This window comes from Lissotriton vulgaris, chromosome 7, assembly GCF_964263255.1.
Source record: "Lissotriton vulgaris chromosome 7, aLisVul1.2, whole genome shotgun sequence".
Taxonomy (NCBI): domain Eukaryota; kingdom Metazoa; phylum Chordata; class Amphibia; order Caudata; family Salamandridae; genus Lissotriton; species Lissotriton vulgaris.
The window spans coordinates 578247126-578261473 of record NC_141695.1 but is presented as its reverse complement, the minus strand read 5'-3'; the positions used below and the strand labels follow the sequence as shown (position 1 = coordinate 578261473).

At 40.8% G+C, this 14348-nt stretch overlaps 1 protein-coding gene across 5 annotated transcripts in view; it reads right to left on the bottom strand.

Annotated features, from left to right (window-relative positions):
- The window catches only part of TNRC6C (trinucleotide repeat containing adaptor 6C), a 948409-nt gene that overhangs the window by 368955 nt on the left and 565106 nt on the right, over positions 1 to 14348 (bottom strand). For all 5 annotated transcript variants that reach the window (XM_086930670.1, XM_086930667.1, XM_086930666.1 and 2 more), the window contains one exon: positions 10687 to 10806. In XM_086930670.1, coding sequence (XP_086786796.1) covers positions 10687 to 10806 — 120 coding nt within the window. The remainder of the gene's footprint in view (positions 1 to 10686; positions 10807 to 14348) is intronic.

The window sequence follows — 14348 nt, the reverse complement described above, 5'->3', positions numbered from 1 at the left end:
CTCTGGAGACTTTACCGGCGAGGCTCCACCTTCAGGAGAAGGAGACACAAAGTCCTTATGATGTCTTCGAGAAGACTTCCTCTTCGAGTCCGACCCCGAATGATGCAGAGAACTATGCTTCTTCCTTTTGTGTTTTCTCTTCGAGAATCCCAAAGCATGCCCACAAGCCGACTTCGACGCCGATCTGGACCTCGACCTCACTCTCTACCTCGATCGCGACTTCGACCTTGACCTCGGCTTCGATCTGGAGCGTCCAGATCTTGATCTCGAAGATCTCTTTGCTTCTTTTCCTTTAATTTTGGCCAGCAGAGGTTTTGCCTCACGTTCTTGCAGAGCCTTTGGATTCATCTTAAAGCAGGATCGACAGCCCTTGACATCATGATCCGAACCCAGACACCATAAGCAATCTTCGTGTGGATCAGTAATCAACATCATCCGGGCACACAAGCTGCACTGCTTGCACCAGTCTTCCTAGACGACATCTTTGACGAAGAACAGAAACAGAAACACACAAATAGATACAAAGTCACTATCTGAATCACAGAAGATCCCAGAAACTGTTAGCGTCGACGACGCGGAAAAAAGGGAACTGATGTCATCACGCAGACGTAGGCCTAATAAGGAGTTGGTGACGTCAGATGGAGTCGCGCACGATGCCGTGCTCCTATGACGTCGTCCACGCCGGCGTGCTACGAAGAATTTTCCGAACGTTGCTGACGCAAGGGGGATATTCACAAGGTGAGAAATCCACTGGCAGATGCATCTATCAGAATATGTAATTTACAAACGTAGGTGCACCTGCGATCTGGAATATATCAGAAGACCTAAGCTTCTGGTAAACAAACGTATTTTGCAGCACGTAAGGACCATCGTTAATTCCGATAGTAACTATCCGGTGGCCAGACACTTCAAGTCCATACATGATAACAAGCTTAGAGACTTTGAGTATACTGTTCTAAGTTCAGTACCTAACCCCGGACGGGGCGGGAATCGTGACAAAATTACTTAGACAAAAGGAAACCCATTTGATTCTCTCTTTAGATACCAGAGCTCCTAATGGATTGAATATTAATGTAGACTTTCATAATTTCTTGTAATTATGGTGCCCTTTGATTGTGATGTGATTTATACTATGTTACATCATTTATTCAACAATTCTGTATTGAGTCCTGGTTATATCGCTGTTTTTTTTTAGAAATTTTGACTATTCTAGGCTCACACACATTGAGCCCGTTTTGCTGCTAGTTGTATCTTGTGTGCTTATTAATATTGATTATATCGCACAGCACTTATTTTGCACTTTAGTGACTACTGTGGCATAATGTAGCATCAACGTGGCATTTTTCTATCTGCTTCTCAGGTGGTTTTTTGAGATCACATTTCTTCCCTGCCATGTGCACTTGCACTTTATTTGGATGGATATATAGCACTTATCCATGTAAGAGTTTTTTATATATGCACTTGCACTTTATTTAAAACACTGCTATAGCCAGAACCATTCATAAATTATTAATTTGAGTTAATGGCTTCATATCTAGGTACCATCGACTACTATGTGGGGATTTGTACAATTTAATGGTTTCCAAACTAATTTTGTTTTTTCTAAGCATTTACACTTTATTGGAAGACTTTAGAGCAATTATATGGCTGATCATTTTAATATATTAGCCTTGGCATACAATCTACATTCTAAATCTAAGAGTCTCCGTTTGCGACTATGTCGCTAAAAAATGTTATGCTGCCAGCTTAGATTTGTTCCTCCTTATACTATTCTTGTTATTATTATGGCACTTGCCAGAATTAACATTACCGTGTATCAGTTTAGTTTTTTTTGCGGCAGCTTTATTCTTGTAAAACCAGTTTTCAATTGGCACCATTATGTAAACCACCATTTTTGTATTCTATTGTATTGCCATGGTTTGTCATTATGTTTATATTGCACACTTTACTCCATAAAGTCTATTTTTTCAGCTGTTTGGGCTTTTAAAGCACTTTAAATTTGCAATACCTGTTGGGGCATGTCATGTGATCACGCTCCTTAACGGAGTGAAACGCGTCATGGGAGACATTTGTCTAAGAAATACTTAAATAAAAAAAGAACACTGCTTGCACGAACCTTTTGTGTAGTGGCTCGTTACTGAACGAAGGACTCTTGGGAAGTGGTCCACACCTGTAAAGATCCGCCTCGCAATTGGCGGTTAGGAACAGTACTTGGATATATATATATATATCTATATATATCAACACGCTCCAACTTTGTGTCTTCAGAAAAACGGCAAGCACACAGGTAATCCGATATATAAAGATGCTTTATTGCAAACCCCCTCACCCCAGACGGACGCGTTTCGCTATCAAAGCTTCGCCAGTGTCAGTTTGTGATCAGTTGCCATTTTAAAGCCCACCGGACCTGAATGAATTCATCAACATAAAAGAAGGTTCATACATTAAAAAGGGCGGTGGCCTTCTCTGAATGCCTATATATACATACATTTGCAGTTACTTCAAATGGCAAATCAATGAAAGTGCTTAAAGTGCGCGATTTAAAACCCATTAAAAACAACAGTTACAATTCATGTACATACTTTAATTTCATTAGTCAGGTACTGATTTCTGTAGCCACTTATTTATGAGATGTTCTATTATTACCTATGTTGTTCTGGTTTATCACGGGGTGAATCCCTAAATATACTCTTTCTGTAAGTGACATGAGTAAATCCTGTCCTGACACCTCTGTTCTTTATGTGTCCCTGCATGGGCAAACAATCTTTTCTTAGCAATGCTAAAATGCTGCAATGTAACCTCGGACATAGGGGTTTAATGACTTTATATCATGTTTCTATTAACTCAGTGTGTTCTTACTATGTACACCTAGGACAGATGCGTGGTACACATGATCCCATGTGTCCATTTACAGATGCACCCACATCTCATCATTATTCAGACCCTAAGGTGTCATGGTCTTCAAGTCAATGGTGTATCTTGACTCTAAAATTCGGAGTGCCTTCTCTCTATCTCCCCCTCGTTCTGACCTAGATACATGGTCAATACAATAAAAAGTGAGTAGATCCCTATTGCTCTGATGATGTTCAGGGAAATGGCGAGCGACCGGGTAGCTTTTATCCTTATTTGCTATCGCTCACATGTGCTCTAGGATCCTAAGTTTTGTGGCATTGATGGTACTCCCAATATATCTCTTCTTGCAAGGGCACTCAAGGCAGTAAATAGTATATTCCGAATTACAGTTGAGGAGATGTTTTATTTTTCTATTCGGTCTATCTTCACCTGTTCTTCCTAGGAATTCTGAGACTTTTTTGCTACTATTGCAGGCCTTGCACCGAAGGCAGAGAAAAAAAACCCCTTGGTATTGGTTAAATGAATGGGTTGGGGTTTGGAAGAAAAGTGACTGCAGACTAAATGGTCTGATAACGATTGACATCGCCGATAGGTTATTAAGGGCCTGTCTGTAAGATGCTTTCTCAAAACGTTATCGGTGGTCAAAATATGCCAATTCTTTTTGAAGCTATGGACCAGATCACCAGATTTGTTGTTAAAATTTGTGATCATTCTTACATGGTCATCTTCTTTCAGCCTATCTTTGGCCACAAGGAGATCCCTCCTATTAATCGCTGACACCTTCTCCATTGCCTGGATAAACAAGTTGCTAGAGTACCCTCTGATCTTGAACCTCTTACTTGCTTCAGCTTTGGCTTGTTGGAAATCTTTTTCTGCTGAGCAATTTCTCTTAAGACGTAAGAGTTCTCCATAAAGGACATTTTTTTATGAGGCTCTTAGGATGGTAACCAGCCGCATGTAGTACGGCGTTACCCGCTGTAGGTTTCCTATAGAGACGTGTTTGGAGGGTCTGGTTGTGTACAAAAACCTCCAAATCTAAAAGCATACACTTGTAGTACTTATTGTGCTGGTAAATCTTAAGTTCCACTGGTTATTATTCAGAGTAGCGATATATGCCTCAGCCGAGGTTTGATCGCCTCGCCACACTATAAAAAGGTCATCAATGCACCTTGTCCACAATAATAAATTGTCACTCCAAGCCTCATTGGCTCCCCCCCCCATGCCTTGTGCTTCTCCCACCAGCCTACGAACAAGTTCGCATAGCTTGGGGAGAAGCACAAGCCCATGGAGGTCCCCCTGATTTGTTTGTACAATTGTCCTGCAAAAAGAAACATTGTTAAATAAACAAAAACGCAGCATGCTCAATATCATGCTACTGTGTGTACGATATTTCTCTGGCTTCCTATCTAGGAACCATTTAGTAGCTGCTAGACCGTATTCATGTTCTATACATGTATATAAATGTACTACGTCCAACTTGATTAAAAGCATATCAGGCTCCCAAGAGATGTTATCCATCATACGGAGAAAGTCTTGTGTATCTCTCACGTATGAGGGTAAGTCCTTAACGATTGTGCAAGGAAATAATCAATAAAGCGCGATGTGTTCTCTAACAGGCTTCCAATTGATGACACGATCGGTCGCCCTGGTGGTCTTTTTGCGTTTTTATGGATTTTTTGGGAGATGGTAAAAGGTAGGTAATACTGGGGCATCGCATTTCAGAAACAAAAATTCATCCATATTTAGCATGCCCTCATCTTTCTATTTTCCCAAGATCAGTTGGTACTCAGTTATACTTTTGGCATACTCCGCTCTCTTTATGATCATGTAGCACTCAGTGTCTTTCAATTGTTTTAGTGCTTCCTGTTCATAATTTTCTTTGCTGATGATCACTATATTTCCTCCTTTGTCGGAGGGTTTTATCTCAATAGATTTGTCATTCCCTCCTTGAGATATTAGATGTTCTCATATCCATTTTTACTTTGGCCATTCTCTCCAAGTACATCAACACAGCTTCATTGAAAACGTCTATTGCGTCATGAGCAGCCGTCTGCAGTTTTTTTGATTTTTTAAGTTGCTAGGTTCTCTGATTTGTGATGATGCTTCAGATACATCGTTTGTTTGACTCATCTGCGATCCTCCTCTTTGAATATCTTGTGTCGGGGTCAGCAGCATGTTTGCCAAAACATTTGTATCTTCATCTATCGGTTCCTCCGTGGTGTCAACCAGACGCGTTCCCAAGGCCACGTTTGTAGGATGTAATAGGAAGATTTTCTTAAATTTCAGTTTGCGTATGTATCTGAATAGAACTATTTTTGTATCTACCACGTCAAAGTCGCTCGTTGGGCAGAAACTTAATCCTTTTCTAAGGACATGAATTTCAGATTCTGTCAGTATTCTTTTCGACAGATTGATCACGTTATTGTCCTCTTCTGTTGTTATCGCTTCCTGCGGCTTGATACACTCCGTGTCACCATCGGTGAGGTGTTTGTCTGTGTACCTCCTCTTGCCCCTTTTACCCCGCCTCGTCCTCCTCTTTGGTTTGGCTGGGGGGATGGTTCCTTTGCTGTGGTCGTTGGCGAGTCTCCTTTATGACCTGGTACTAGTCGAAAAAAGGTTTTTCTGGCGCCTTTCCTTTTGTTACTGGAACTGTTATCTGTTCACCATCCGATAAGTCGACCTCCAATTCCTCAGTGTCAACATTACTGGTTCCTACAGTTCCCTGAGCCAGTCTTTTTCGCGTTGCATCAAACTTTTTAGCAAAAGTCAATATTCTGCCTGTGAGGTAATCTTGCTCATCCCTTTGGAATTTATTCTGTTTCCGTTTTCTAATTCCCACCTCGTAGTCTTTAAATTTTTATATATATATATATATATATATATATATATATATAGATATATATAGATATATATATAGATAGATATATAGATATATATATAGATAGATATATAGATATATATAAATATATAAAATATCTATATCCTCCAAACGACTCTCCTGCAATCCCCGCCAAGGGAAAGAGAGACACGGACCACGGGAAGGTATGGCTCAGATGTATTTATTTCCCCTCAGTGACTCGTTTCACACTTCTTCAGTCCTTGACCACACTGACATTGGGTAAGCCATTCACCATTTTAAATTTACAATTCAACACCACGTGATTAATGATCATAAAGAACATACTTGTCATCATGATGGCACACAACAGATTCTTGTAGTCTGTTTTCTAATTTGGGTCATTTGTTTTGCATAACATTATTGTTAAAATGACAGTAAAGTACTTAATTTTGAACCGGATAATGCATTAATAAATATTCACATATATAAATTAAATAAATAAATATATGTATGGATGCATTAAAAAGATATATAATCTATATATAATAACACATCATAATCTTTTAAAAATAATTAAATAACCAAGGTTGTAATTCCAAAGTTAAAACCATGTATGAATATTGATCTAAAAACACAGTAATAATATTTTTTTAATTGTGCAAATTTGCCATGCTATCATGATGTTGTGATTAATTCATCATAGCTGCTGTCCTGCTCTATTCAAGGACTAGTTGGCTGACCCTATTAAGACATTAGACTATTAAAATGTTAATCATGCCAAAGTTGAACATTCTGTGATGATATAGTATTATTACTAAAAAAAAGTGCAAGTGCTACCTAAAATACATAATTTTATACTATTAAAAACAATATAAAATATAGTGCATATGAGATAATGTATATGAATAAATTACTAAAGTGCAACGAAACGTGTTAATTAACTTGTTTATCTGCATAAATGCTTAAAATGTATTTATCCGCAAGGTAAAGATTATCTGTGTATGCAGAAGCATAATTCAAAGATCCCATACAGTACTGTGAGGGGAGAAAAATACAGACTTATAGGAAATAGTGGAGATCCTCCGTGTTGTTTAAACCATTTGGAGATTTACTGTCTAATTCCAAAATCGTGGTTGATTCAAGTCTGCGTAACTTTTTTCTCTATCTCCACCTCTTCGCAATTTTGGGTCAGCTTTATGACAAAATACTTTAGACAGTTGAGATAGTCATTATGCTCTGCCTTGAAGTGTCTCGCCACTGGGTACGTCGGGTCATTGTTGACTATGGTGTGCAGATGTTGCAGAATTCTGACATGCACCTGTAGCTTTATACTACCCACATATCTTAAGCCACAGGTGCATGTCAGAACGTACACAGCGTATTCTGTTCTAATGCCAAAATTGCCCTTTATCTTGATGGCAGTGGGACTGAACGGGGTAATCTATTCAGATGTGTTGACCCCAAATTTGCACGCCAAACATGAGGTGCATTTAAAAAATCCTTGTCTGTTTGTCAACCAACTGCCTGGGGTTTTCAATTCTGGACGGTTTTTCACTAACTGTGATGGCCCTTTTCTGAACGTAATGGTCGGTTGGTCAGGAAGTTTGGGGGCTAGTACACCATCTGTCATTATTAAAAGCCAGTAACGCCTGATAATTGACCTGATCTTCTTTTCTTGTCTATTGTATGTGGTGATAAGCTGGGTATCTCTTCCTCCACATCTGTCTTATCCTCTGCGAGTGTGGAAAGAAGGGATTATCTTGGTTATTCCTGCACTTTAACAGCTTCCTGCAATCTCCGTTCCTCATAGCCCCTCTTTCTAAATCTCTCCAAAGCCGCCCCACAACATGTATTAAAATCATCTTTCTTTGTACAGATTTGTTTATGTCTAAGTAATTTCCCGTAGGCAATACTATCTAATAGGTGTTTGGGATGAGCACTGCTGGCATGCAAGGTCGCATTTCCAGCCGTGCTTTTTCTATGTAATGTGGTTGCAATTTGTCATTTTTTCACAAACACCCTGACATCCAATAATTCTATGCTTTCATCACTTATCTGGGAGGTGAACATAAGATTCACTGTGTTTACATTGATTTTGTCAATAAAATCTAGTGCGCTTTTGGCATCACCTTTCCAGATAATAAAAACATTGTCTATAAACCTGAACCAATACTTTACATGGTTCTCATATTCTGTGGAATGTATGCGTTTGAGGACCTGCTCCTCCCACCAGCCTATGTGAAGACACGCATAGCTGGGAGAGAAGCAGGCCCCCATCGCAACACCCCTCTTTTGTACATACATGTTATTAATGAAGACAAAAAAGTTATTGGTCAAAAACCAATTAATCAATTCCATCAGTAGCTTGTTATGATTATAACATTCCGCTGGTCTAGTTTCTAGAAATTCTTTCACAGCTCTCAGACCATCTTTATGTTGGATGCTAGTATATAGCGATTCTATGTCCAATGCTATAAATAAAAAGTCATCTGCCCATTTCACTTTATGCAATCTGGTCAAAAAAATCACTGGTGTCCTTGATATATGTTGGGAGTTTTTTGACAAAGCTCTGCAGAAAATAAACCTATTGAGTTGCATGTTCCCCCATACTCCCAATTGCCGATATGATCGGTCTTCCTGGTACTGGAGTAAATTTTTTGGGGATTTTTGGAATGAAGTATATTCTTGGGACTATAGGAAAGTCCACCTTTAGATATTTAAGTTCTTCATTTGAGAACATACCCTCCATCTTCCAGCGAGCAAGGAGTTTTTTTTTTTGATTTTCCTGGGCTTATACACACACAAACACATACAATATATGGGTATTTTTCCCTTTTTTTTTAAAGTATAATCTGTATAAAAATACCCTTACTGTAGTATGTTATTCACTGCATAATGTGTTTTTCTTAAGTGTTTTGCAGGCCTTCCTGAAGACAGGCGAGCATCTTCACATAAGAAGATAATATATGGAAAGAGCTCTGGGCGCGACTATTCAAAGCTTGACTATAGATCCCCTACGAGAGAAGTTTCTGCTACATTAGCTAGGACATTTTCCATAATAACATCTTACGCTGATGACTCAATTGTTCTTATCCTTGGACAAGAATTCCTTTGGATCAGGATTACATTTCAAGATTTGTTTTGTCCAAGTTGGATGAGCAACAATAATCTCAAGTGCACAAAATGGAAAACATACTACTTGGAAAAAACAATTTTTCTGTAAATGATTGGTGGCTAGACATACCTGCTAGCCTGCCTTCTGCTACACCAAATGGCTAAGGATACTTCATTGGTTACCTCTGCAGAAGCTGATCCTGTCTAAATCTCTGATGATTACTTGCAGAGCCTTCCATCAAACAGTACCTAAATATCTTTGTGACAGTTTCACACATTACAAACCCAAAGAGTTTGGAGATCCACCAACTCTAAACTTCTGCAGATTTCTAATTACAGACTCCATACTAGAGGTGGAAGATCTTTCTCTGTTCTGGAAGCGACAGCCTGGTATCATCTCCCTCTCTTTCTAAAGCATTTGGATTTGGAGACAACCTTTTGAAAACATTTCAAAACCTGGATTCTTCTCACTACATTGGGATGGTTTTTATCCCTCTTCAGGGAAAGCACCAGGATGTCCGAATTAAGTTTTTAGTGCATTTAATATATACTCAGGACATCGCTATTTAAAAACCACTTTATATTTTCTTTAAAACTGAGCTCAATTTCCCGATTGCAGATACACAGATGGTCGACAATTATCATCAAAAGTTTGTTTCCAGGCAGTGCCAGATGGTTTGGATGTCAATTAGCAAGGTTTACTACCTTCTTCATCCTAGTTTGCTCAAGTAGTACAATGTTGTGGCATTGTCCAGACAGACACGGATGAACTTGATTTAAAAAAATGGTAAGAAGTGCACAGAAGGCTTGCTTTGAAAACTCAGTGATTGAGGTCTGATTGTTGTCGTTGTGAGACAACGTGCCCTGGGCATAAAGATACATACTTTTAGTACAAGTTCTGCATTGTACAATGTTCACTGTTAGTCTTAAATTTTATAATAAATACTGGCTGCGTGAAGGGATCCCAGAACACTTTAAATGTTCTAAACTGAAACGTGTGTGTGTACATATTGCAACACTGCAGCACTAACCCGAATGCTGATGCATGAATAACTTGAAGAAAAATGAAGGAAAATTCAGCCAGATAGACAGAATTGAGAGCAGCTTCTGGTTAGAACTTTACAATTACTACAAGTATAAACATATCTGAGCTTGATGTTCTCTAATTGGTCTCTTCCTAATGTATCATTACTGAATTCTATTAGCAATTTTTTGCAATTCACTTCTGAATTTCTTAAGTATTAATAATCTCCTAAGTGTTAAGATCGCAGTTACTGAGGCACATGCAAACAGGTGAATCCTTGATACAGTGGCATCCCTAGTTGATATGCTCTTCATATCTCTGTAAGGCATTCTTGCAGCTGGGACATGTTTATGACAATGAGCTCTTTTTCTCAGACCTTGACTAAGAATTTCATTTAAAGTAAAAATGGTGAGCCAAGGACTGGCAGTGTCGGTGTAATGTTGCGTTATATATATATATAATGACATTCTTCTCTGGATATCAAAGATGAAGCTCATCTCCAACAGAACTGATGCCTCTCTGCAAAGTGGGCATTGGATTGTTACACAGCAGCGTTTTTGACACACAGACTTGTGGTGTACGTGGTACACTATCAACAGCTGGCACCATTCTTCTGCAGGCTCTTCAAAAGAATATATCAAAGTTGAATTGTCCCTTAACTCTACAGTGTACATTAATGTGTTTACCAAACGATAACACTGGTATAATATGAGCTCTTTCCCAATATATATCAACAGGACAGTCAGTGTAGAAGAGCACACCACTTTTTTAGTACATAAATCGAATAGTGAAACTAATGGCAGGAGTTACAATTGGGAGATTTCTTAGGCATCACAAGGTCATGTCACATACTCACCAGCTGCAGTTGATAGAGCTGGTTCAACATCGTCATATGCTGAGGATTAATTGGCGAGGTTAATAGTGCAGGGTTGAGACCAATGTTTTTTGCTGCAAACTGCAAAAGCTGTGCTTGAACCTGAGGGACAAAGAACATGCAGTGATTACAAGAATTAGTGTACAGCCCTCTTACAAACCAAGATCAGGCGATGAGGAAGGTGCCTTCCTCTATGTTAAATGAGATACTGTAGGACACTCTCCTATATAAGGATAATGTTACTTACCCAGTAAGCATCTGTTCTTGGCATGTAGAGCTGTAGATTCACATGCTTTGCATCCTCCTGCTGTCTAGTGTTGGGTCCGGATGTTTGCAAGTTGTTTTTCTTTGAAGAAGTCTTTCCAGTCATGTGGTAAGGTGACTCCACCTTTCGGTGATAGTGTGCATGGGCATCAACTCCATTGTTAGATTGTTTTCCAGCAGAGGGTGAGAATGGAGTTAGTAAGTGTAGAACAGAGATGTCCATGCTTATGAATGTAAACTGAGAACTGCAACAACTACAGGAGACCGAGGAGGCGGGTGGGTGCATGTGAATCTATAGCTCTACATGCCAAGAACAGATGCTTACTGGGTAAGTAACAATCAGTTTGAGGTATGTGAGCTGTAGATCACATGCTTTGCATAGATGAGGAAGCAGTTGGATGCCAGAGCGGTGACACCCCTGTAATTGTTATAGTTGTCTGAAACAGTGTTTTAAGTACCGCCTGGCCTAAATTAGCTTGTAGCCTCACTAACACATCTACACTAGGGTGTCTATTAGGATGGCGGACGGACCTGCGTCCGGCCGCCACCCCTGAGGTGGAGGGACCGTCCGCAGGACCAGCGGCGTTCCCTCCATAGGAACTAGGATGTGACCGCCACCCTGGCGGTCACATCCTGTATATTTAACATTGCGGCGGGTGCTGCTTAAAGCAGCACCCGCCGCAAAGTTAAAAATGCATGCTTTGCATGTGCATGCACAAAGCGGCAGGCACCGCTCGGTGCCTGCCGCTTTGTGCATGCACATGCAGGGGGCTACCATAGGTACCCCCCATGTGCACCCCCCAACATCCTGGGGGCCGCAAGGGGCCCCCAGAAGCAAAGGTTCACATGCTTTTCCACAGCGGAATATCCGCGGCGGAAAAGCATGTCTGCGCGCCCATCATAATATGGCTGGTGGCCGCGGATCAGCGGCGGACGGACCTGCCGTCCGCCGCTGATCGAACCGCCATCATAATCTGGCGGTGGGTGTTTTCAAGGACCGAGGCGGTGAATCCGCATCCTCCGGGCCGGCGGTGGCTTCCAACGGCCCGGAGAATGCGGATTCACCGCCATCATTATCAACCCCAATGTTTGGTGAATGTGAGGTGTAGACCATGTTGTGTAGACCATGTTGCTGCGTTACAGATTTCAGCTAGGGGAATATTCCAAAAGAACGCCATAGTATCCCCTATTTTGCGAGAGGAATGCACTCTAGGGGGTATTATCAAAGTTCTTTTTGCTTTCGAATAACATTGGATACATTTTACGATCCATCTTGCAATGCCGGATTTAGATAAGGGATTGTCTTTGTGTGGTGGAACAAAAGCTACAAAGAGTTGCTTTGTTTTGAGAAAACCTTTTGTTCTTTCAACATAATATAGTAGAGCTCTTCCAACATCAATGGTGTTTGGAGCCCGTTCTGCTACAGAATCAGGTTGAGGAAAGAACACAGGTAACTCAACCGATTGATTGATATGAAAGGCAGAAACTACTTTAGGGAGAAATTTAGGATTGGTGCGAAGAACCACTCGCTCTGTGAAGCTGAAAGAAGGGCTCTTGTATAGTTAATGCCTGGAGTTCACCAACTCTTCTCAGTGAAGTTATTGCGATGAGGAAAGCAACTTTCCATGAGGAATTGTAATTGTCACCTATGCATTGGTTCAAATGGTGGACCCATTAGCCGTGTAAGGACTATGTTTAGGTTCCACACTGGTGCAGGTGAGACTCTTGGTGGTATCACTCTTTTTAATTCTTCCATAAAGGCTTTAATCACTGGTACTCTGATTAGAGATAAGTGTTGTCAGTTTTGTAAGTATGAAGCTACTGCTGCCAGATGTAGGCGAATGGATGTGTAATCTAGTTCGATTGCTGTAATGGAACAGATGATGTTCTGTACAGCAGCATCATGAAGATTGCCATTGTTATTGTTACAATAGATAACAAATCGGTTCAATGTTGCTGCATAACATGCCCTGGTGGTAGGCTTTCTAGCCTCTTTTAGGATATTCATACAGTCTGGTGGTAGGTGAAAATAACCAAACTTGACTTCAGGAGCCATATCGCCAAGTTGAGTTGTTTGGGATTTGGATGCCCGATTTCTCCATGGCTCTGAATGAGGAGACTAGAGGGGAGATGTTTTGGTGTGGAACTACTAACAGCTCCAGCAGGGTGGTGAAACAGGGTTGACATTCCCATGTGGGAGCTAAGAGAATTTGTGTGCGGGATGTTTGCCTGAGCTTCCGAACTACCAGTGGAATGAGTGGGAGAGGTGGACAAGCGTAGGCCATTATCCCTGACCAGTTCATCCTTAGGGCATTGCATTTGGAGAGAAGGTGTGGGAACCTAGAGGAGAAGCTTGGACATTCTGCTGTTGCAAACAGGTGTGAGGAAATACCCATTCCTGAAAGTAGGGGAGGAGAACCTGTGGATTAAGTTCACACTCATGGATGTGCTCTGACTCCGCCAGCTGAGAAGGTCCTCAATCTGATTGTTAACTCCTGGAAGGTATTCTGTTAGGAGATACATCTTGTGGTGTATGGTCCATTTCCAAATGGATTGTGCTAGGCATGACAGTTGGAGTGTGTGTCCCCCCCTGTTTTGGTATATAGTACATAGTGGTCATGTTGTCCGTGCAGACTAGGTCAGCTTTGCCTACTATGAGAATTTAGAAGGCTTTAAGCACTAGAAACGCTGCTAGTAGGTCTAAGTGGTTTATATAGAGATTGTTCTGCTTTATGCTTAATCCTTGAATTTTGTGATCCTGTAAATGAGCATCCCAACCAGTGAGCAATGCTTCTGCTGTTAGAGCTGTGTGTGGAACAGGGTCAATGAAGGGCCGCCCTTTGGATACATTTTGTGGGTTCCACCACTGCAGAGAGCGTGGTGTGCGGCCGTCTACCAACACTAGATTGGTTAATCGACCATGCGACTGGTTCCACTGACTTGTTAAGCATTCTTGAAGGTGTGAAGTCTTGCATGGGGTACGATGATGCAAGACGTCATCATTCCCAGCAGTTGATTTAAAGACTCTGACTGGTAATGAGTGGTTGGGCTGAACCTGAGTGAGAAGAGACTGAATACTGCGAATTCTGGCTACATTTAGGGAGGCTAGAGCTTTTTAGAATCTATGGTGGCTTCCAGATAAGGATGTGGGTTTGAAGGACGCAGATGGGCGGGGTGTATTGGAATGTGAAAATATGCGTCCCTTAAGTCTAGTGTAGACAAAGTTGTCCTGTTGTAGAAGTGGGAGCACTTGCTGAGGTGTCACCATGTGGAATTGTTCTGACAGTATGTAGTGGTTCAATTTTCTGAGGTCCAGATTCAGTCTTAAGGAGTAAACGCCTGACCCTTGATATTGTAATGGTACTTACTCTATTGCTCCT